The sequence below is a fragment of the Microdochium trichocladiopsis genome (assembly GCF_020744255.1).
Source record: "Microdochium trichocladiopsis strain MPI-CAGE-CH-0230 chromosome Unknown B0I36scaffold_5, whole genome shotgun sequence".
NCBI lineage: Eukaryota > Fungi > Ascomycota > Sordariomycetes > Xylariales > Microdochiaceae > Microdochium > Microdochium trichocladiopsis.
Window position 1 is genome coordinate 2,607,450 of NW_025763548.1, and position 22,315 is coordinate 2,629,764.

The following is a 22,315-nucleotide window of genomic DNA, read 5'->3' on the forward strand; positions in this document are numbered from 1 at the left end:
ACACGTCCTGAGATCTGGCACAGCCGCCCTCGTCGCACTGCGGATGGCGCGCACTGAAGACACCGATTCGGGTCGTTGCGAATTGTTCGGTCGGCGAAGCCAGGTCTGGAAAGCAGGCGACGGAGTATAATGCGGCGGCATGATATGATACGTGAACATGCACGACGTAGAAGAAACTTCCTTGACTATCGGGGTCTGCTCGGAAACTTACTTGTGCAACAGGACGGAGCAGATCTTGTAGAATGATTTCGTCGCGAAATGGGTCAATTCCCTTAACCGCCTGAAATGACGGGGTTGAAAGTGTGCCGCGAAAGAAAGCACTCGGCAGCCATCTGGCCAAACCTCAAGGCTTGTTGTTGAACAACGGCATGCACCACTGCGATCTAGCCCGCCAGCCATGCACATAACCACCACGAGTCCAATATCGGCAGATTACCAAAAGCCCTGCGATGTCCATAGCGCGTGGCTAGCTCTGCCTGCCCGCCGATGTCATCATGGCTACCGCATATGGTAGATTTGCGAACCATGACGCAAGAGAGTGAGCAGCCCAGGCTGTGGAGCTTGTGAGCTAGTGCTGTTGGCGTCTGAGACATCTGGCCGGCTTGAGACAAGGGCCAGCGAGAGCTCCTGTCAGCAAGGTGGGGTTCCTGGGCTAGAACATGTGCTCGCCGCCTCATGGGAAAACAAGAAAATTTGGCACTGCTGATGCGCGTCGAACGATTGTTGGTCACTGTGGTCCGTTGCGGGCTGCAGGAGAGCAAAAGCCAGAGGCGTCCCTATCTCCATCAAAGGGTCCTTTGGAGCACCTGGGCTGTTTCTTCCTCTTCACATGAGAATGTCATGTGTGTTCGTGTCGCGCCCATGTGATGTGAGGGGCAGCCTGGCAGGGCGTGCTGGCGGGGACGACCCTGGAGCCGCCAGCCCAGCAAAAGCTCGCGTGGTGCCTGCCTGCCTGCCTTGCAAGTGCTCGTGCGATGAATCGGGCATCTATCTATCTGTATGCCACAATGGTCAGCTGCCAGAGACAAAGCAACTCAGTCTTCTGATTGCAGTCTTGATGCGAGCTGGCAGAGCCAGGCCGAGGGCTCATCAGATCTTGGCGCTTCACAAGGTGGCCCGCTGGACCACCCGCGAAGTGGGCTGCGGCGTGTTAGCTCTGCGGGCTGCCAGGGATTGCCGGAGCTCGCAGGAGCTGCCCGTCACCAGCAAGCTCCAGCCACGTCATTGAGTTCGGCACAGAGGCCTCTGTGCCCTGGAGCTCCCTGGAGGAGGCAGCCTGCCTGCCTGCTTGCTCTGCGTGGTCAAGTGTGCGACGCACGCGAGCAGGGCCGCAAGCCACCTGCTCAAGCCGACCGCAACCTGCTCTGCTCCGCCCGTCCCGCACCCCTCCTGCCAGCCCAGACAAAAGCAACCAGTCCACCTCCCATTGCGTCGTTCCCCGTCCGTCTCAGCTCCGTTCACATCTTCTTCGCCAACCCTCCTCACCACTTCGTGTCGAAGACTCTGCCACGGCAAAAACTCCCATCTGCAACATATCCAAGCATCTCTACCTCTCGGTGTCTCCCCAACCCGACCTCACCCGACAAGATTATACGCGACGACAACACCATGGCGCCTCCCCCGTCACCGAATCTGCCTCTGCAGGAGCGCGTCCTCCAGCTCGTCAAGACCCTCCAGTGTATGTCGGCTTGCCCGCCCTTTTGCCTCATCTTGTGCCTCCAGCCTCCAGCTCAAAGCTAACTTGTCGTGCCGCAACAGTTGCCTGGTTCTCAGGGTACGTCTTCTACTTTCCAGCGCAACGTGTGACTTTTTGCGACAATCGAAGACCTGGGCACAAGACGGCCAGTCATGACCGCTTGCGGGGCAGAGCCTCTTCAAGACCAGCTCTGACATGCAATACTGAAGAAGTGGACTAACCTTGTGGATTCCCGTGTAGACATCTTGTGCTGCTGCTCTGCATTGCTCGATACTCGCTTTCGTATATCACCTTCAACTACTACAGCCGCATGGCCCGCTTCTCATACCGCCTGGCCTTCATTTCTGCCGCTCTCACATACGGCATAGTCGTGTACAAGACCTTCCGCGCCCGCCAGAAGGTCGGCGCCAAGTACCCCGGAAGTATCATGGGCTTGGCTTCGGACGAGAATGTCCAGTATCTTGGTATGACTCCCCAGCTTCTGCGCACACGGTGCGACAGCTTGTAGGAAACCGTCAAAGGCAAGGCTGACTTTGAGCGCATAGCCATGGCCCTTGTTTGGCTGTTTACTCCCCAATATCCGCTCGCCATGCTGCCTTACGGCATCTACTCGGTGTTCCACGTTGCGACCTACACACGCGCCAACGTCCTGCCTACGCTCCAGCCCGCTAAGACTCCTGCTGGTGCCAATGGCGCAAAGACGGAGAACGCCGCGGCGAATGTTATTGGCAACTTTGTGAAGACCTACTACGATTCGTCAATGACTATTGTTTCCGGTCTGGAGATCCTGCTCTGGATCCGCCTCCTGCTGGCTGCCATTTTCTTCCAGCGCCGCTCGTGGATTCTGCTCGGCCTCTACACTGCGTTCCTCCGCGCTCGTGTCGCTCAGAGCACGCACACTCAGAACTCGTTCAGCTTGCTCGAGACCCGCGTCGACTCGCTCGCTGCGAACCAGTCAACCCCTCCTGCGGCTCGTCAGGTTTGGGATGGTGTCAAGACCGGAGCCCGCCAGTTCCACGCGGCAACCGATTTGTCCAAGTACGCTGGTGGCGCCGCTGCCGCTCCCCCCAAGAAGACTTCTTGAACAGTCGATCGACAATCACACCTATGACAAGACGTCAATAAGTCGCGACCGGCGACTGTCACGGAGTATATGGTGATACAGCTGCGTGACAAAGTCGGTTGACCAAAAAGTTGAGATGGCTAGACCAGTACACGACGCGGAGAGTCACGAGCTGAGAGTTGAAAGAGGGGAGTGATTATTGGGATGGGTTGAAACAAGTGCTTGGAGCTCTATCATGATCAAATTCAGACTGGGTCTGGAGACGTGGATCGAGTACTGGGGGCGCTTCCACTGGGATGCTTTTCGGGGGTCAATTCCCCCCCGCGTGGATGGGAACGCAGTATGAGGACACACGATAGTTCAGAGAGACGATTCGATTATATCCTATGAAATTCAGCAGTTCATATACTGGTTTGGCCAACCTTGATTTGAATCATCTGCGCGAACGGTCTGTTCATTTTGCTCTTAATTTCAGAGGCCAGTCGCTTGACCAAGGGGCTTTCTAGCTTGAATAAGACCGCGCAGAGTTTTCTGTGAAGCTGACAATAATGGTGATTGGTGATAACTGCACTTAGTCGCTTAAAGGCGTGGTCGCTTCAGCGAATGATAGCTAATGTGTATCGCGGACAGGTAGGCAGGTTAGGCTGGGGTCCGCCCCACGTCCACGGGTGTCATGCTTGATGACGTACCCACGCTCAACGACGCCCTGCTGATCATCTGGAAAGCCAAACTTGCTTGCTCGTCCGTGATATCCACAACGTCCAGCACGCTCCCCTAACTTGCAGGCAGGATGCTTGCGTGCGCACTCGGTTCTACAACATACAGCAAATGCGTTACTTGACACATATCATCGGAGTCCTACCAATTGCAAGCGCCGCCGCTTCCCTTCACCCCCGAGTTCGGCAGTGCTAAGAAGTTCTTTGGTACTGTTGGCTCAGGCAGCCTTAACCGCGCCATGGCGTCTCTACTTCGTCAGATTGTCGCAGGCCCGCGGGCTAGGCATCCAGAAGCTGGACTGGATCTTTGTTATGTTACCGATAACATAATCGCCACGTGAGACTCTTCCTCCATGCCTACTACTCCCGTGCTGCCCTCTGCTTTTGTCATGCTCACGAGGTCATATCACATTACGCAAAGCTGACAACCTCTGTTGAATGACACCAGGTCGGGGCCCTCGCAAACTTACCCCCAGCGCGCCTACCGTAACCCGCTCGACCGGCTCGTCGCCTTTCTCGATTCAAAGCACGGCGAGAACTGGGCGATATGGGAGTTCCGGGGCGAAGGCACCGGCTACCCAGACGAGCTCGTGTACAACCGTATCCGCCACTACCCGTGGCCCGACCACCACCCGCCGCCGTTCCGCCTCGTGCCGCTCATCGTGGCCAGCATGCGCAACTGGCTTCATGGCAACGACCTGCACGACGAGCGGCGGCCCCATGACGACGCGGTCCACAACGGCGACGAGCATAAGCAGGAGCAGGAGAAGAGCCGGCTCGTGGGGCAGGTCATCAACACGCTCAAGAAGAAGCACAGCGACCGCGTCGTCGTCGTGCACTGCAAGGCCGGCAAGGGCCGCAGCGGCACCATGGCGTGCAGCTACCTCATCGCCGAGTGCGGCTGGTCGCCCGAGCAGGCCCTCGCGCGGTTCACGGAGCGCCGCATGAGGCCCAAGTTTGGCGCGGGCGTCAGCATCCCCAGCCAGCTGCGCTGGGTCGGGTACGTCGACCGGTGGTCGCACGCCGGGCAGAAGAAGTACGTCGACCGGGAGCTCGAGATTGTCGAGATCCACGTCTGGGGCCTGAGGAACGGCGTCAAGGTCGCTGTCGAGGGCTTCGTCGAGGACGGGCGCAAGATCAGGCCCTTCCACACTTACAAGAAGAGCGAGCGGCAAATCGTCGAAGGCGACCCGCCTGGCGGAGGCGGCGTCATGGAGATGATGTACGAGTACGCTGGGTACTCGGGCCCGTCCGCTGCCGAGCGTGAGGAAGTGGTTGAAGAGGCCAAGGCCGACAACACGGAACCAGGCGAGACGATAGCACCCAGGGCTGATTCGGGGACACCAACCTCTGGGGTTTCGAAGAAGGGCAGTATCAACAGGAAAACGGCGAAGCTGATCCGTCGCCTCTCGGAGCCTCTGGGCTCCTCGAGTGACAAGGAAGGTGTCAAGCCAGGCGATCAAGCAACCCCGACGACAGGCTCCGCAGACACGCCCTCGACGTCCACACCCGAGATCAGCGCGAGCGACGAGGCCGAGCCGGGCGGGAAGGCAGTCATCTTCAAATCTGACCGCCCCGTGCGTGTCCCAACCAGCGACGTCAACATCACTCTCGAGCGGCGCAGCCGTGCCCCGGCTTCCGTCGGCTTCACGATGGTGACTGCTGTCGCGCACGTGTGGTTCAACGCCTTTTTCGAGGGCAACGGCCCCGAGCAGGAGGGCGTTCCCGACACGGAAGGCGTGTTTGAGATCGAGTGGGACAAGATGGACGGGATCAAGGGCAGCTGGCAGAAAGGTGCGCGGGCGGCGGACAAGATCGCCGTGGTTTGGCGCAGCGTGGTGCCCAAGACAAGCGGCACGGGACCGTCTCTCTCGACTGGCGACGACGACGGATCTGTGGCGGCCGAGACCGCCGGGGAGGTCGTGGTCGAGAACCCAAAGATCGGCGAGCCCGTGCCGCAGATGCAGCCTGCGGACTGGAAGGGCGCCAACGACGAGGACACGAACCAGGAGCGCCAGCTCGGTCTGCGCGTCCAGAGCCCGGACAGCGCCTCAGTCAGCCAGGCCAGCAGCATCAAGGAGTCTGCCATTGGCGAGATGACCCGGGCTCAGGACGATATCGGGGACGACACAAAAGGTGTGAGGAGTGATGTCGCTGACTCTGATGGCGATGATGCCGGTCAGGCGGCGGAGAATGTTACTAGCATGGGTAACACGGAACGGCAGATGACCGATGAGCAAAAGCTCGAGGCATATGCGCAAAAGTTGCCAAGCCCAGACGGCCAGGGGCATGCGTAGAAGTGAGGTTTTGGGTGGAAGCATGTGTAGGTAGGCATCAGTGTTGGTGGAGAGAGGGATCGAAATACCCGACTAAAACAGAGCTTTTATTTTTGTCGCTGAATCCTTGCTCATTCTATGGTGCGGTGTGATTTCTGGCGTAGGAAGTTGTCAATATCTATCTTTGCCACATTAAAAGGTCAATGAGTTCCAACTTTAGCATTGTCGATTTACAGTGTAAGGAATGTGATCCCAGCATCAGTGAGCATGCAGCTCCCTGTAGTGTTACGGCTTGGTGGCGAAGGAGCATCACTTGGCACATCTCCGGTGACCATAAACTTGACTTGATTTCCGCTCCCAATTGCGGGCCCAGGCACTGGAGTACTCAATTACATCGGAACCCTTTACCAACATGGATGATCTCACTGGATCTACAAATTTGCGCCTGATACGTGCGCCTGATGCGTTGCGGCACCCCGTGTAATCAAGTGCTTTGCTGGGCACCGTCTCAATGTGCCTGGCTGAACGTCATGTTGTACTATGCATGACCCCGATCAACGCGCAAGTTTACATGTCGCGATTCAACCATCACCACGCGATTCAAGCTGCTTGCCCTGCTATGTATGCGGCACGCAGGGATGGTGGTGATAGTTTGCACAAAGGGAGAAGGTCCGTTACTTGCGTGCTCTCTGTGGCCAATGGAGACTATGATCAGCATTGTCTCGTTGCATGCTGGCCAAGGCTGCATGGTCATTTCGCCAGATTGGGTGGAGGGGGAACACAGCCATCAACCTGGCCTGTGTGTGTGTGCCTAAGTATGCAACCTGAATGGATCACCCATGCCTTCCGCATATTGTGAGTATCACGTTTCACAGCCAATAATGGCAGCGTGTATTCATTTGGACACTTCCTTCGAAACAAGTCAACGGAGGCTGGCTTATGACGGACACGGTCTGTCTCGTTCCTGTCAGTTGTGGAGTCTTGTCCATCAGTTCCACTTTGGTAGCGGAGAGCGTGTGCTCCAATTGAGCCAAGCTCAGAAGATGGGACGGCGTGTTTCAACTTGACTGGAAACGCTACGCTATCGGAGCAAAGACAATCGCGGCACTGCAAGTAAGCATATTTATTGGCGGAGGCGGGCTCCTCTGTGGCATCGGCAGAGCCTTCCCAAGACTTGTGGTGATCGGCAGTTGTGCCCCCCACCGGTCCTTGTAAAGCGGGCACCCTTGAGAGTACCTGTAGGAGGACCATGCGCTGATAGAAGCCAATCGAGCCTCGCTCCGTGAACGATCTTCAACCTGTACTGCCCTGTCGCGGTGACGTCGCGCCCGCGACCTTCCAGATGGGGCCCTGCAGGCAGGCATCCAGACATGCAGCCGCATCCGCTAGGAGGGCTCCCTTGCCGTGCAGAAGCAAAAGGCATGTGGTGATCGTCAGGGCGAGGAGTGGAGGCCAAGCCCAGCGGCTCATTGTCACAATCTATTTCACTGGAGACAGCGTGCGTAAGCTCGGCGAGGCACGAGTAATGTGATCCACTGCCGAGATGAGCAGATTTGGGTGATCCAATGGGTCGAGGTCGAGGAGTGAACCGTCACGTCTCTGATGTGCGCTCGTGTGTGTGTCCGTTGCCGACCATGTCTTCTCCCCAAAGTGTGCCCTTCCATCCTGGTGGATGCAACACACTGAAACACACAAATCTCAATTTGGATGTTGGGAAAGAGCCGTCCCTCGGCATGGATTAACGCATGAGCATAAGGCTGCAGCTACGCGGCAGCACCACTCCATCGAGCACGACGGACGGACGAGACGGCCCTGAGCCAGCAAGCGGCTATGATGACATTTGACATGCTGGGCACCTGGTGGTGAGCCTCTTGAACCTGGCTCAGCAAAGGAACAGGACCCCTGACGCCACTCCCGCGGCGCTATTTTGGCTGGCCGTTTGGGGGCGGGCGGGCTTATACTCGTCTGCCGGCACCCGCCGATCCTTTAAACACCCCTGCGTCGTCGTGCATCGTAAGGGCTCGCAGCATGCCAAGCGAGGCGGGTGACAGAATAATCCGGACGCTGATAACAGGTCTTTGGTGGTAGAGTGTTCGTTCAGTGTTCTTTTTGTCAACCGCCTGCCAAGCACGTCCGGTGCCATGGACTGTGTAGGGGCCTGGCTGGCCGATCATCCCACGTGTTCTAGGGTAGGAGAGCTTGTCGTTATATGACACGCCGGGGCTTCGTCATGGTCTGCTCCTGCCCGCCTGGGCAATGCCCTGGGTACATCACCGATCACTCGTCATCTGGTGCCTCCAGCCCCATTGTACGGGCAACCAGTGGCACCAGTGAGCAGAAACAAGTGATCTCCAGCTCGCTCCTGCCATCCTCCGAGGCGACTCTTGCCAATCTTGGTTATGAGCAGCATCCGCCTCCCGCCAACGTCTGCCTCATCCAGGCCTCGGTGGCGCCTGCCCCTGTCCTCCGAGCAGATTTTCTATTAAAAGACCGGCGTGCTCTTCCTCGCCTTCACAAGATACTTTCTTATATCTCGCTCTTCATCCCGCTCTCTTTGCATTCACGTTGCTTCCACCTGTACACACCCTCCTTTCTTGGAACGCATACGCGACACTTTTTTCCTGACGCTTCAAGTCTTCCTTTGTTTCTAGCTGCTGCTTGCTTGACAACTTGCACTTTGCCAACTCGCCAGTGTAACTTTTACTTGCTACCACAACAAGCACTTCTTCAATACGCCACGAAACGTCACGACTCAACACGACACCATGGCTCGCTTCTTCGCTCTTCTCATTGCTGCCGCCGGCCTCCTCATACAGAACGGCTCGGCCCTGCCGGCTCCCCTTGTGCCTTACCCGTTGCCAAACGGCACTGTCCCGCACCCTATGCCTACTGCCACTGGCGGCGTGGTGCTTCCCACCGATGGTATTCACTTCCCGGTCATCCCACCGCCTGGTGCCCCCAAAGAGCGGTCTCTGCGAACTCCCAACCTCAACTTCCCAAAGCCGTACTAGGGGGCTCGCGTTGGCAAGGCACGTGGCGTGGGTGGACCCTCGACGTGGATGAGATGGAACCTCACCTAGACTGGAGGGCGAATGGAAACTCATTCTCGAAACCACCTCCAGAACGCTTTTCTGAGCGCATCTCGGCCGCCGGTTGTCGAAGTCTTCGGATGCATAACTTCCCATTCGATCACAACCGCATGAACGAGATTCATGCTCCACTTATCAAATTCATCATCGTTCTCCTCAAGCCAGCTCGTTCGGCTGAGATTTCCGAGAGCAACCTCATTTAGAGTCCTCGAACTGGCGGCGTGCAGCCATTCTTTTCGAAGGCACGGAATTCACTTTTTACACATGATCACCTTGGAAGTTTGGCACTTCATGGTGTTCCCTTTCTCTCATTCTTCGTATCTACTCTTCTGTACCAGTTAACTTTGCGACGCTATGGACAAATATAGACATATCTACCATGATTTCATGCTTGGTCTGAAGAGTGACTGTAGCATTGGGGATGAGTAGGGAGAGTCCTGGACGTATATAAACTCGAGGTCATCAGGTGAAGAATATGCTCCTGGCCGGATCCCCCACGGGGTGATTTTGGGTGACCCCTGCGAAGCTGCCGTTCAAAGATCTTGTACCTTCCTGTCAGGTGGCCACGCGGGCTTATGGCGTGTTCCGGGGTAGGGATAAGGCGTGCCCACGAACTATTGACCAAATCCAGACTTTTTGTGGGGTGTTCACTAAGGAATCTGTCGTGCCAGGCCAGAGACCTGCTGGAAACGCCAGCGTAGAGACTTACAAGAGCAGAACCCAAGAGATCCATCGGAACCGCCACAGCAAACACCGCGATACGCGGCCAGACGTAGCCGGGAGTAATCATATGGCCGATAGCTGCCGTCGAGTTCTTGTGTTCCGGTGTCTCCAACTGCGACGCCTCGTCTGCCACGCGAGCTTAGCCGTGGCGCAGCTTGGCCAACAGCCTCCCCAGCACAGGTGGAGCGCCCCCAGCTTTCCCCCACGACATGACTGCCGGGATTCTTTGGGGCGCCGGATCCACTGACTCGGGTCTGCCCCGTGGCGGGGGCGTGATGAGCGTCTGGTTGGTCGTAGCCTCGGGTGTCGGCCGACACGATGCCGTTGCTCGGGGGAATAGCGCCCAAGTGCTTGCACGATTCCCCCGGCGGCAACTCCGACCGGCGCTGTCAGCGAGTCACGTCTGTAGGAGCCCTAGAGGGTTGGCACGGTTTGGCTATATATTGGGGGGTATCGTGACCCCAGCCCAGGCAGCTCTGCGGCATCTCATGACGCCTACCACAAAAAGCTGCTGATACGACTGTCAAAGCTCGGCTGTGGTCTTGATCCTTGAGACAAGGAACGAAGTACGCGACAGACCATCGACAAGATGGGTGGGTTCAAGGCGATCGAAGACCGACCGACGCCCCAGGAAGTGTACAACTGGAGGCTCTACTCGGAGTGCATGATTATTGCCACAGGGTCACTTTTGTAAGTCGCCATCCTTGTCTTCTGTCTTTTGGGAACTCTCATTAATGGCTACTGAACCAAAGGTTCGGCTATGATTCTGCCTTCATCGGCACAACCATCTCACGGCAGGCCTTCAAGGATGCCTTTGGCATAACGGCCTCCAACGCCAACGATGTCTCCAGCAACATCACATCTGCTTTCCAGGCCGGCGCCATGGTTGGCGCCTTGCTGTGCTTCATCGTGACCGCAAAGGTCGGTCGCAAGTGGGCGCTCCAGGCCAGTGTCGTGATCTTCATTATCGGGGCAGTCCTCATGACGGCAACGTCGGGCAGCCTCTCCATGATCTACGCAGGCCGCGCGCTAACGGGCATCGGCTGTGGTGCCATTACGGCCACTGTGCCCAGCTACATTGCCGAGTTGTCCATCTCGTCGATCCGCGGCATTCTCACAGGTCTCTTCGAAATCACCTACCAGTCTGGGTCCCTGGTCGGCTTCTGGATCAACTACGGCATCTCGCAGCACATTTCGGCCAACAGCTCGGCCAGCTGGCGCATCCCCATGGCGGTACAGCTCATCCCATCGGTCCCCCTCTTTATCGGGGTCTTCTTCCTCCACGAGAGCCCTCTGTGGCTCATGCGCAACGACCGCCGCCAGCAAGCCCACGCCGCCCTCGAGAGCCTGCGCCAGCTACCAGTCGACCACCCGTACGTGCAGGAAGACCTTGCGGCCATCGACAACCGCCTGGCCGCCGAGGCCTCCATCGCGTCGGCCTACGGGCCTCCGACGTCGAACTGGGCGCTGCTCCGCGGCGCGATGGACGAGTTCTCCAAGCCCGGCATGCGCAACCGCGTGGCCCTCGTGTTCTGCGCCTTCACGCTGCAGAACCTGTCGGGCGCCGCGGCCATCAACTACTACTCCCCGACGCTCTTTGGGTCCCTGGGCATCACCGACGTGGCGCTGTACACGGGCATCTACGGCCTCGTCAAGGCCGTCGCGTCCATCATCTACTACATCTTCTTTGTCGACATGCTCGGCCGGCGCAGGCCCACCATTGTCTCGTCCGTCGCGTGCTCCTTATGCCTGTGGTATGTCGGCGCATATGTCAAGATTGGACACCCGGCCGATGTCATCAAGGCCGGCGGGACGCTGGACGCGTCGACCGCGGCGGGCGGAAAGGCTGCTACGGCAATGATTATGATTTACTCGGTCTTGTATGTCTCCCCGTTCCCCCGTTCATCATTCATCTGTTATCTTCGCCCTGGTTCGCAAACGCGGTAGTACACGCTTTCTGTGAACAACAGAGAACCCCCTGAAAGAATCAGATGACTAACACGGAACTATGCAAACAAACAGCTGGTCCTTCGGTCTCAACGGCATCCCCTGGATCGTCTCGGCCGAGATCTTCCCCGGCGCGCTGCGCAACTTCTCGGGCACCTTTGCCGCGTTCACGCAGTGGCTGATCCAGTTCGTCATCACCAAGGCCATGCCCTACATCTTCACCTCGTTCGGGTACGGCACCTGGTTCTTCTTCGCGACCTGGATGCTCGTGGCCAGCGTGTGGAGCTTTTGCTTCCTGCCCGAGACGAAAGGCTTGACGATTGATCAGATGGATGTCATCTTGTGAGTTTTTTTTTGTTTTTTGTTTTTTCGCTGAGAACAATATCCCACGTCAGAGTCAAATCACCTTTCATGCCCCTTTTGGTTTTCTCTCCCCCCTCCCCCCTTTGGACCCAACACCAGATCCACCCGTTCCGGCTGTCTTCTCCTGAGAATTCGCTCCCTCGCTAACCATGACCACCTCTTTACCCTCGTCAGCGGCTACGGCGACTCCACGCAGCACCTCCCAGGCCGCCGGGCCTTCTCCATCCCGCGCACCAAGGTGACGACCCGCTTCACCCAGCAGGCGCGAGACACGGCGGAAGCGACCGCCGCCGCGGAGCAGCGCAAGATTGGTGGTGGTGGTGGTGGTGGTGGTGGTGGCACGGCAACGGCAGGACCACACGACGGGAAGCGAAGCGGCGAGCACGAGCAGGTTGAGCACGTCTGAAAGTGTAATCTCTCTCTGGGAGGGAAGAAAGAAACTTATTTGGGAAGGCGCTCAAGTCCCGGGGGGGGGGGGGGTTTGAGTTGTCAAATCAGGTTCTCGGAGCTTGGAGGTCTTTTTTTCTCCTTCACGGGACTAGACGAATGAATGTTCACTATTCAGGTTGGAGGTTTCTGTCGGCGAAAAAGCAGCACCAGGGTGCACTGCTGTTCTTTCTAGCCTGGCCCGGATTCCTCCTCTTATGCGTACTTGGTGAAATATGAGCTTGCAGTTCAGGGTGCGGTGTTATTGAATTCTTTTTTTTGGGCAGTGCTCGCGATGGATAGGGACTGTGGACATGCTTACTTCCACTCATGCTAGGCGGAACAGTTTCCGAAGATTTCGACGTGGCGATTTCCTCGTAACACAGCCCCGTGTTGCAGTTCTTGTCCACTAAGCTCGATACTAAACCTAAAGGATACCATCAGACCATCGGGCCACTACAACGCTTGCGTACCGTGAGAATTCGCCGCCTCTGATATCGTGCTGACAAACGGAGAACACTTTGACCGCCGAGAGCTGCGAACCAGAGGGTTTGACACGCATGCCGAGGTTGTGGCCGTGCGCAACAAATCAAGACGTCGAGACTTTCACGTGCACACAGGCCGACGAATACTACGGCAGCATGGCCGCCGAGGACTTCGCTTGTCGTCTCTTCTTCGGGTAAGCCTGCACCCGCCAGAGACACGGTTCGTACGAGCAAGCACATTTACGGCTGCTTCGACCTTGGCGCGGAGCGCACTAGCTCGGTGCCTGGTGCAACGTACTAAGTAGGATAGGTACCTAGGTACGTATGGAGTGTCGAGAAGCGCGACGCCACAGTGTTTCAGCGACTGCTTGTCCCAATTCCCTGGACGTACCAGTAATGAGCTTCAAATGGGGTACGCGACAGGTCTCACGAGACGTCGACCGTTTACTGGAAGTTGGACGACGATTCTCGCGATCTCAGTCCTTCCCGAAGCAACCGCGGCCTGGACCTTTCGGCAGCAACGTTTTCACACGATTGATAGGTGCCGCTCAAGTTCCACCATGACTTTGGCGGATCCCCACAACCATTTCGCTGCTGGCTGGAAGGTCATATCGGAAGGTGAAGCCGTGACCTAACGTTGGCTCGAGCGACTTCAGCTCTGCCCTGCAAGGTGACAAGGTCCTGGAGGGGGATGTCAGGATAAGGTTGGGACGGCTGAAGATCCTGCCAATGCCATGCTCGTCTCACTGCCCTCCGCCCGTACTAATCTCCCGACACTCGGTCCTTATGTGGCCCGAGGGACACTGGTTGACCTTTGGTCTTCACAGCAATTATATGCAAATTGCGAACACCGACGTCAAAGTCGACAGCCACGAGGATTTAAAGAGAGTGGTTGCTAACGAGCGATGGCTCCGGCAAATCTGATTTGGAGTGGGCATGGTTCCAGACGAAAAGGGAAAAGGACCTTTGTCGCGCAAGGCGATTGGCTTGTTCCCACAGTGCGGGTTGTAAGGACCCGTCGGGAAATGGCAAGCGTGGCTTCGCCCTGTTTGCAACGTGTTATTTCCGAGGCTGTACAGTGGTGTACATCTGCCGGACTCGTCCAGAGTCCTACGGGGAAGCTGTCAGATTGAGTGGGAAGCCGGGGAACATAATAGTTCCATGGGCCCTGGTCGAGAGGCGCGCCTGTAAGATTGAGAGCTGCCTTAGTCATGGTGCGAGAGCCCACAAGGGGGCATGGGACGGCTGGGCAGGGACTGCAACATTGTCAGGAGTCATGCAGGGCCGGTCAATTGATGTCGGAACATCCGAGCAATGCGGCGGCCAAGAAGGCGATAACGACTTAGCTAAGCGCCAAGGCGGACAGCGAATCGGAGCCGCGCAAGGCCGGCCGGAGACGACGGGCAAGTGGCATGACTAAATGACTGGCAGACTGACTGAATGACTGAGTGTACAGATCGGTAGGACTTTGGCGGAACCGGCCGGCATGGCATGGTACAGCATGGCCACGCAGGCAGGTGCACTGCTGGAGGGTCTGGATGTGCGAATCTCACTCAGCCATGGCCGTGGAATGGAATGGTAGGGCTGAGGCAGCTCTGCCGCCACGCGGTGCCAGCGAAGTACGAACGCAGTACAGTAGTGGTAGCGTGAGCAAGTGAGCGAGTGGTGTGATTGAAGCTCGAGTCGAGAGCTGCTTGCTGGTCTGTGCCGGGATGGCGGCAAAAGACGGAGAGGGGAGCGAGCGAGCGAGATTGGTGCGGTGGGGGCCGTGACTGGGGGATTTCTGCGGGCCAGCGACAGGGTGCGAAATAAATGCAACCCAGCTCGTGAGCTGAGACAGCTTACGGGCGCCGCTGTCATAGGATGGATGTAGTAGGCTTTCTGCGCATCGTAACGTGGACGGCCAGGCGCCCAGACCTTGAGAGCTTGGTTGACGCGGCCAAGGCACGGGCGCCAGGGCCGGCTGGGGCATTAAGCTTTGCAAGGCCGGATCCACGCCCATGCGTTGCTCCTTCCATGCTTGGCCAAGAGAAGGAACCACTGGGCTGGGCGCCTTGCAGGGCTGCTGGTGAAACGGCCGTGCCCTGAAGGGTTGGTTGACTTTAGGCTGGCGGACGGTCCGTCCAGGAACCACCACACTGCGAACAAGTCCATTGTCCACGCCCGCACCCCCCACAGCCGCCTGCCTGAAGTCCCCTCCTCTGCGCCTGCCGGATGGGCGGAGAGTCCTGGCCGACAACCCATGGGCAGGATTCAAAGGCACAGCGCGGGCATGCCCAGGAGGCGTCGAAGTGGGAGGGCGAGGGGCTGTGTGGTGGTGGTGGTGCAGTGTTGTATTGCCTGCCTGCTGGGTGCCTCAATCTGACCACTCGGCCGGGCCAGCTCTCCTGCCTCCTCCACACGACACGACACAACCCTGCCCGCCTGCGCCCACTGTATGCATCCCGCTGCGCCTTCGAGGTTACATGCCCGCTCGCTCCACCACCCGGGCTAGACCACGCCAGGTTACGCCAAGTGACCTAAAGACGCTCTTGGCCCACCCGATCCTGCGACTCTTTCTCCGCTGCCAGGCACTGCCTCTGCGATTCTCAACCCTTCCGAACCTCCACCACCACCACCAACACCACCACCACCAGTCGCCTTCTGCCTGTGTTTCCACTGCGGTCCCCCACGACGACCTCAACGGCCGGCAGAGGTGGACACGGCAGCCAGTGCTTGGTCGCGGACGGATCGCGGTACTGACAACCGCCCAGATCAGCCATCAGCAGAGGACTTCCGGCGCCTTGAACAACGGCAACCAAGTCCATCCGTCGCAAATGGCGCCCCGAGTACGTTGTCCCGCTGACATGGTCGACATTTTGCCCATGGTCAAACCCCTTCTAAAGAGAAGCCGCCAAGCTGACCGTCGTGTTCGATTCACCTCGCCACAGTATGACGAGGCTCCCGAGGCTGTTCCTCACAACTACCCCGAAGTCCACCACCCGCCAAGTGCCCCCGAGACAGTAACATACAGTGAGGCGCCAACATCGCCCGTCGGCTACTTCAAGCCTGAACACGGCACGCTATATTCGGGATATCCCTCAAGCCCGGCGTTCTCTCCAAATGTCGCGCCCTCCTCAACTTTCGGCTACAACCAGGCGTCGACCTACGGCCACAGCACGACACCTCCGCCGGACACCAAGCAGAGACGATACCCTTTCGGCTGCCAGCTGATTGTTTTCGTGCTATCCGTCATCATCGCCATTCTATCAGTCGCGGTGATTGGTCTTGCTGCCGGGACAGGCATTGCCTCAAGCAGGGCCAACCAGGCGGAATCAGCTCTTGCATCTGCCAGCGCCGCTCTGGCTCAGGCAACTGCGCCTCCCGACCCGCTGGACTTCAGCAAGATTGATAAAGGCTGTTCCCTGCACCCGGGGACCGTGACGGGGACTACATATACCTCAACGTGTAAGTTGTGTGTGTGGCGAATCGAGCCAAGATCTCCAGCATGTCTGCTTACATAACCCCCGCAGTTTTTGGCTTGGCCAACTTCAGGATCTCGTGCAACGCCAATGCACCCAATGCACCCCTGATAGGCCTCTTTGTCGGCAACTTTGACGATTGCATTGATGCATGTGCTTCATGGTCTATAACTGTGCCGAAGCTCTCCGGAAATTCAACGTCGAACTCGACGACAGTATGCGCAGGTGTCAGTTTTATTCCATACTGGACAAATCGGACAATTGCTACCAAGGGGACGGCACCAGGGAATTGCTATCTGAAGCCTGGACCGCAGGCTTCGGGTGATCTGGAATCTCCAAACATTGGTGGTCAGGCCGTACATGCTGCCCAGCTCATCCCGAAATGAGGTGCCATCGGGCCATGAGGATGCGCCTCTTCATCCACATTTACATTTGCTCCTACTCAGCAAGATGACGAAAATACCATGACGGAGTTAACAAGGCGTTGGAAGGTTTGGGCATAAAGGGAAAAGTCTGGGTTGCGCCTTCTAGGACACGTACGACCTGGACGTGCTCGTGGGTTCGCTTTCTTTCGGATTGACTGTAACATGGACGAGCAAGCACCGGGGCAGTTTTGTACATTTCAGCGTATACAAGTCTATCGCAGCTTATACATACCTCTTGACTTTGCTGAGCGGTCAAAATCAATGCGAAGAAACGCGCAGTGAGTTCCTGCCTGCGGCTCAGGCTTCATGTCTGCCGTGGATCCTACTGAATTCCACATGCCTTATGAAGCATATATGTCGCGCCGGCACCGGGAGCGTGCTGCCAACGCAAGAGGACGGCATTTCACTCTGATCTGTGTCTAACGACAGCTAACGTCAGCAACGTCCGCATGTATACCTAGGTATGTACAATACAAGGACGCCAGGACTAATGACATCACGAACAACCAGACGACCCAACTTCTAGCTCAACTCGTGGAAGGACGCATATTGACTTCAACTCTACTTTGAGTCCGAGTTTACTTTGAGACCTTTCTCATCATTTGATATGTCCGAGACCGACTAAAATCGGCTGCTAACGACTGACTACACTGAGCCCTCCCCCGACCTGCACGAGACAGAATCATAACGACATCTTATCCGATAGGTCCGCGCCATCATCAACCCCCACTACCTTTGTCCAACGGCCGCACCGCTCAAGCCCTCTTCTCGATATTGATCCAGATATCCTCAAAGTAGCTGACGCCGCCCTTGTATACGTACTTGCCCACCATGCCGTCGTCGGTCTTGGCGGCGCCGGGCGCGACGGAGGGCTTGAAGGTGCGGAAGAACTGGAGGGGCGCCTTGAAGAGCTCCATGTTGGCAATCTCGCGGCCGAGGCAGACGCGCGGGCCGTAGCCAAAGACCATGCTATACTTGTTGAAGAGCTTGGCCTTTTCCGGGTCCTCGAGCCAGCGCTCCGGGCGGAACTCCTCGGCGTCGTCGCCGTAGATGTTCCTGTCCCGGTGCACGAGCCAGGGGTTGCAGGTGAGCTCGCTGCCCTCGGGGACGAACTTGCCAAAGAGCTCGAGGCCGCCCTTGGGCGCGAGGCGCGGGAAGATGTTGGGGGCCGACGGGTTCAGGCGCATCGTCTCCTTGACGCAGGCGACGTAGTAAGGGCACGAGGCGACGACGTCCTCGTACTGCGGCAGCTCGCCGGGGGTCTTTGCGATCTTGCCCTCGGCCGAGGCCGTCGTGATCTCGGCCATCATCTTGTCGTAGACGTCCGGCCGCGACAGCACGTTGCGGATGAGCGCCTGGAAGGCCGTGCCCGTCGTGTCGGCGCCCGCCAGCAGGACCAGCAGGATCTCGGCCTTGATGTACTCGGTGTCGAGGGGCTTGCCGTCCTCGTCGCGCGCGTCGATGAAGGTCTGCAGCAGGTCCACGCGCCCGCCGGCCTTGCCCTCCTCAATGTCCCGGAAGCGCTGCTCGAGCAGCTTGTCGCGGAAGCGCATGAGGGCGCCGATGCCGTTCTGCTGCTCGGGCGTGGCCACGAGGTTCTTCTCCCCAAAGCTCGTGCCCTTGACCCAGTTGGTGAAGGGGTACAGGCGGGCCATGACGCCAAAGGGCACCAGGCCGTCGTGGAAGCCCTGGATCAGCCCGCCCACGTCGCTGCCCTGCTCGATGAAGCCAAACGGCGCGCCAAAGCCAATCTCCGAGATGATGTCGTACGCCATGTACACGGCCCAGGGCGCAAAGTCGAGCTCCCGGCCCGTCTGCGCAAACTGCTCGTCCATCTTGTCCAGCCACCGGTTGATGTTGGCGTCCACGAGCGGCTCCATCTTCTTGATGTTCGAGTAGCTGTAGGGCGCCGCCGCGATCTTGCGGAAGTGCGTGTGCACCTTGTGGTCCTGCATGTTGAACAGCGACTCGGTCTTGCCAAACGAGCCCGTGATGTAGTGCTTGGCCTTGTCCGCGTACCGGCTGTAGATGTCTGGCAGCTTGGTCGCGTCACTGACCAGCAGCATCGTGGGCGTGATGCGGATCACGGGGCCTGGTTTTGGTCACACATGGTGTTAGAATCCATATTATCAAGTGAAAATAAGAAAAGAGTTGGCGGAGAGAGAGGGAGGGAGAGGGGAAACCCATTCTTACCATGTTTCTTGTGCAGAGCCTGTACAGTCTCACACTCGTCCGCCTTGACATTGTGGTATGTCAGCCACAACCTCGTGACACTGCCCCAGAACGGCCCGGGGAACTGCGCCAGAGGGTGGAAGAAGCGGTAGTAGACAATCTGCGAGATGGCCTTGAAGGCGACGTAGGCGAAGCCTAGGCCAAACAGATTGGTGATCGACAAGAGCCCCATGGCTTCGGCTGCTTCCGAGGAATCAAGCAATGCAAGAAGCAAGTTCAAAGGATGATGAAATAACGGCCGTTAGCTCAAGTGGATTGCCGAGACAGCAGCGTATGCCTCGCTTGCTTGTCGCAAAACGCAGTGACAAGGGGCGATCCAGCAATCCCAGTCAAAAGAACCAAAGCAGCACACGGGATCGTGATGTCTTTGATGAGTGAAGGGGACACGCATGTAATACGACACTCTGCAGGAGAAGAAAAGAAAAACCAGAAATCAAGAGACGCAAATTATACAAAGGGCACGGGAGGAGACAACCTTTCTCCAACAAGCACTGCTACCCCACGAGCACTTTACCTCTCTCCAAGACCCCATCTCTGCCCTCCGCCCCCTCACCCATCGTCCCTGGCACACTCCTTCCCACCATCGCCACAGCATGCCACATGGTCCCCATACACACCCGAAAATAGTGGTGATCGTGCTCCGCTCCCCTGGTTCACTGCGTTGCCCCTGCTTGAGATCTGGCACAGATGGCTCGAGTCTGCGCTGGGCGTCGTCAACGTCGCAGAGCGCCTCCCCCCCCCTTGTTTCTTATCTGCCTGCACAGCGTGTGCTATGCGGTTCCTGGTTCCGAAAAAGATTCCAGGATCCCGAAGCAACAAAAGGCCAGGATCAGTGGTCGGGCATGTTTCTGCCGAATGGCGAGGGGGGCCATGAAAAGGACCTTCCTGCAAGGAGACAAAGAGAGCCCCAGAGCATGCGCCTCCACTTTGTAATCAGTAACGAGAGCCAGTGCCAGCTTTTGTAACCCAGAGCTTCAGATTCGTCCATCGGATCTTTTTTCCCTCGTCTGCCCGCCTCCAAAGCTGGAGAGAAAAAAAACGTGCTGTGTGGATAGTGGGTTTCGACAGACGGCCTTGCTGCGGGGGAACACCAGAGGCGATGCAGAAACAGCGTTTTGGCTAGTGCGTCTGCGGAGAACGATACCCTTGCGGTTGCACGACACACACACACAGAGAGAGCACATGATAATGAATGCGTGCTAATCCACTGAGCCCGAAGATTTGGCACCCACGGGCTCGGGATGGCTATCGACATCCTGAGCTATGCAGCCAGTTGCTACCACGTGCTGGTGTTGGCAGGTGCTCGGCAGATCTCGTCGCAGTGCCAGATGCAACAGTTGCAGAGGACGTGGCCTCCTCCAGCATATAATACTCGTTGATTCATCAACATGTCCCTGCTGGCTCCACTTCGAAAACACCCTGCCGAGCCCGGTCTATTCGTCCCGGCTGGGGTTGCTGTTGCACTTGCTTCTCAATGGATTCATGCATGCGAGGCGTGGAACAAGGATGCTGAAGATCGGCCTGGAACCAGGGTCGGGGAACTCATCCCACCCCTTGTACAGTATTTCCCGTGAGGGGCGGGCCTCGGGCAGTACTTGTAGAGATGAAAAGGCCCGGGTAAGTCGTGCCCCGTGCGTCATCGTGTTGGTTTGAGGTGCCTGTCGCGCGAAGAATTCGGCAACTTGTGGAACTCTCAGCTCGTTGATTGCGTGCGCCTTGACCTCGGACCGTTGTTGGTTGTTGGTTGTTGGCTCTTGGCAAGCAGCTAGCTGCCGCGGTTGGCGCGTGGGAAGTCAGCCGCGTGCCGCTTGAGCCTCACGCAAGAAAGGCCCCGGTAGACTGTGGTCAAAGCAAAGATAAAGCAGGGACAAGACCGTGCCCTAACACGCAGGACCACCTGATGGCCCTTGTGGATGCTATGGGACTTGAAGACCATCGAACGACGACGCCAAGGCATGCCATTGTCCCTACCTCGGTACCGTTCTTTGGCATATTACGGCACAGCACAAGCGAGCCTGTCAAGTTCTAAGCGCTGGGCTACACAGGAACACCCACTCACCCGACCACGCCGTGGAACCGTGTTACGCAACAACCAGACAGGCTCGCCAAAGGTCACATTGTGGCGGCATAACGTTCTGACAGGCCCGTCCTTTTCCCCGTTCTGGCCCCTGCCCGGTGGGACTGTTTTTTGTTCTATTGCGGTTAGGACCGTCACGTTCCTGGGCCCCAGCGCAAGGTAGATCCTGGCTCGCTTTTTGCGGCTCCATTCGTCTCGCTTTCACAAGCCTCTGTGCATGGTCTAATTCAAAGCTGTGAGCCGTGACGCGGCCCATCCTCGGGATCTTTTTGCATAGCAGATGTATCCGGATGACGAGGGAGAGGAGCGCGAGCGCTCCTACTGGAAAATGCCGGCACAACGGTTTCTGATTCGATGCTGTGGACATGTAGCGTAGCATTGGATGGTTCATCCCCATCTCTTTGGACCGTCGTTTACTGCTCTCATTCGCTGGCCATTCATGGCCTCGGTCCCAACTATCCAGCGGTATGGGCCTGAAGCTGACGGCGAATTCATTCCTTTTTCTCCCCTGCATGGACAAAACGTGCTCTAGCCGCAGTCGCCGGGGAATGATCAGGCACACGGTGTCGATCTTTATTCTGTGTGGGTAGCGAGTGAGAGAGTGGCTCGGCGGCGATTGCCGAGGACTTTTCCCTCAGTGGGATCGGTTGCGAGCCTTCAAATGCGAGCCATGGTGCCGATGTTGTGCTCTGGGCGTCTAGTGGTCTGGGACGGCTCGCACTTCCGCGCAGCAGGGAGGCCCGTGGACCAGATATAATCCCGAAAAGGGTAAAGGGGCGGCGACCTGCCGAGACAAAACCGTTTCATTGTGTCTTGCACAGCCGCCTGGGCTCTGTCTGGCATGTAGAGTTTTTCAGACACACACATTGTCCTTCTAGAAGGGACAGTCTCACGGAAGAACGGACACACTGTACTGGAAGCAGCAAAGGCAGGTTGTCTGCTTCTTGACTTGCACTGTCACACTTGGTTGCGCTGGGTGGCATTCAAGTCGATAGATGGGCAGCTCATGCCGCTCCGACCTCGTCGCACGTGATTCTGGGCTCTCAAGGCCACTAAAGATGCGTGATGAGGGACTTATTGGAGAAATAACAGGCATTCTGGCCTCCCATACGATGCAGAGATAGGAGTACTGTGGCGGCGGGAGCATGCACCTTCGGTTAGCAAAAAGGAATCGACCCGACAGGAGTGTCACTGCAAAAGCAAAACGTGTTGCTTCACACTTTTGTCCACGACTGACTCGGTGCACAATCACTCTTTCATTGTGCCATTCATTCGAGGCGGCAGTTCCCCACCCTCGCATCCACCAGCTGAAGGCACCCTTGGCTTGTCGCGATGA

The 22,315-nt window shown here is 57.5% G+C and overlaps 8 protein-coding genes across 8 annotated transcripts; 6 read left to right on the forward strand and 2 right to left on the reverse strand.

Moving 5' to 3' along the window:
• Positions 1–1,608: 1,608 nt before the first annotated feature.
• On the forward strand, positions 1,609–2,780 carry B0I36DRAFT_363081 (uncharacterized protein; the record flags this gene model as incomplete). Its single annotated transcript, XM_046158750.1, has 4 exons — positions 1,609–1,678; positions 1,759–1,774; positions 1,937–2,160; positions 2,242–2,780. 4 exons carry the CDS (start codon positions 1,609–1,611, stop codon positions 2,778–2,780), a joined length of 849 nt encoding a protein of 282 aa, XP_046013068.1.
• A 678-nt stretch (positions 2,781–3,458) lies between these two features.
• On the forward strand, positions 3,459–5,972 carry B0I36DRAFT_268328 (uncharacterized protein). Its single transcript, XM_046151244.1, has 2 exons — positions 3,459–3,812; positions 3,924–5,972. Exons 1-2 carry the CDS (start codon positions 3,715–3,717, stop codon positions 5,770–5,772), a joined length of 1,947 nt encoding a protein of 648 aa, XP_046013069.1. The 5' UTR covers positions 3,459–3,714; the 3' UTR covers positions 5,773–5,972.
• An 88-nt stretch (positions 5,973–6,060) lies between these two features.
• B0I36DRAFT_349469 (uncharacterized protein) lies at positions 6,061–7,221 on the reverse strand (the record flags this gene model as incomplete). The annotated part of the gene is made up of 3 exons (XM_046156800.1): positions 6,061–6,272; positions 6,618–6,924; positions 7,087–7,221. The coding sequence occupies 3 exons, from the start codon at positions 7,219–7,221 to the stop codon at positions 6,061–6,063; spliced, it is 654 nt and encodes a 217-aa protein (XP_046013070.1).
• A 1,082-nt stretch (positions 7,222–8,303) lies between these two features.
• Positions 8,304–9,043, forward strand: B0I36DRAFT_384177 (uncharacterized protein; the record flags this gene model as incomplete). Its single annotated transcript, XM_046160986.1, has 2 exons — positions 8,304–8,755; positions 8,839–9,043. Coding segments are annotated over 2 exons (500 nt in total), but the record flags the coding sequence as incomplete, so codon positions are not given.
• A 1,109-nt stretch (positions 9,044–10,152) lies between these two features.
• On the forward strand, positions 10,153–11,856 carry B0I36DRAFT_243495 (general substrate transporter; the record flags this gene model as incomplete). The annotated part of the gene is made up of 3 exons (XM_046149990.1): positions 10,153–10,253; positions 10,316–11,443; positions 11,586–11,856. The coding sequence occupies 3 exons, from the start codon at positions 10,153–10,155 to the stop codon at positions 11,854–11,856; spliced, it is 1,500 nt and encodes a 499-aa protein (XP_046013072.1).
• Positions 11,857–15,414: 3,558 nt separating this feature from the next.
• B0I36DRAFT_323834 (uncharacterized protein) lies at positions 15,415–16,969 on the forward strand. The gene is made up of 3 exons (XM_046154027.1): positions 15,415–15,612; positions 15,715–16,231; positions 16,297–16,969. The coding sequence occupies exons 1-3, from the start codon at positions 15,601–15,603 to the stop codon at positions 16,629–16,631; spliced, it is 864 nt and encodes a 287-aa protein (XP_046013073.1). The 5' UTR covers positions 15,415–15,600; the 3' UTR covers positions 16,632–16,969.
• A 456-nt stretch (positions 16,970–17,425) lies between these two features.
• On the reverse strand, positions 17,426–19,074 carry B0I36DRAFT_349472 (flavonoid 3',5'-hydroxylase; the record flags this gene model as incomplete). Its single annotated transcript, XM_046156801.1, has 2 exons — positions 17,426–18,762; positions 18,864–19,074. The coding sequence occupies 2 exons, from the start codon at positions 19,072–19,074 to the stop codon at positions 17,426–17,428; spliced, it is 1,548 nt and encodes a 515-aa protein (XP_046013074.1).
• Positions 19,075–19,168: 94 nt separating this feature from the next.
• Positions 19,169–19,826, forward strand: B0I36DRAFT_122435 (uncharacterized protein). The gene has a single exon (XM_046148057.1). It carries the CDS (start codon positions 19,264–19,266, stop codon positions 19,774–19,776), a length of 513 nt encoding a protein of 170 aa, XP_046013075.1. The 5' UTR covers positions 19,169–19,263; the 3' UTR covers positions 19,777–19,826.
• Positions 19,827–22,315: the final 2,489 nt, after the last annotated feature.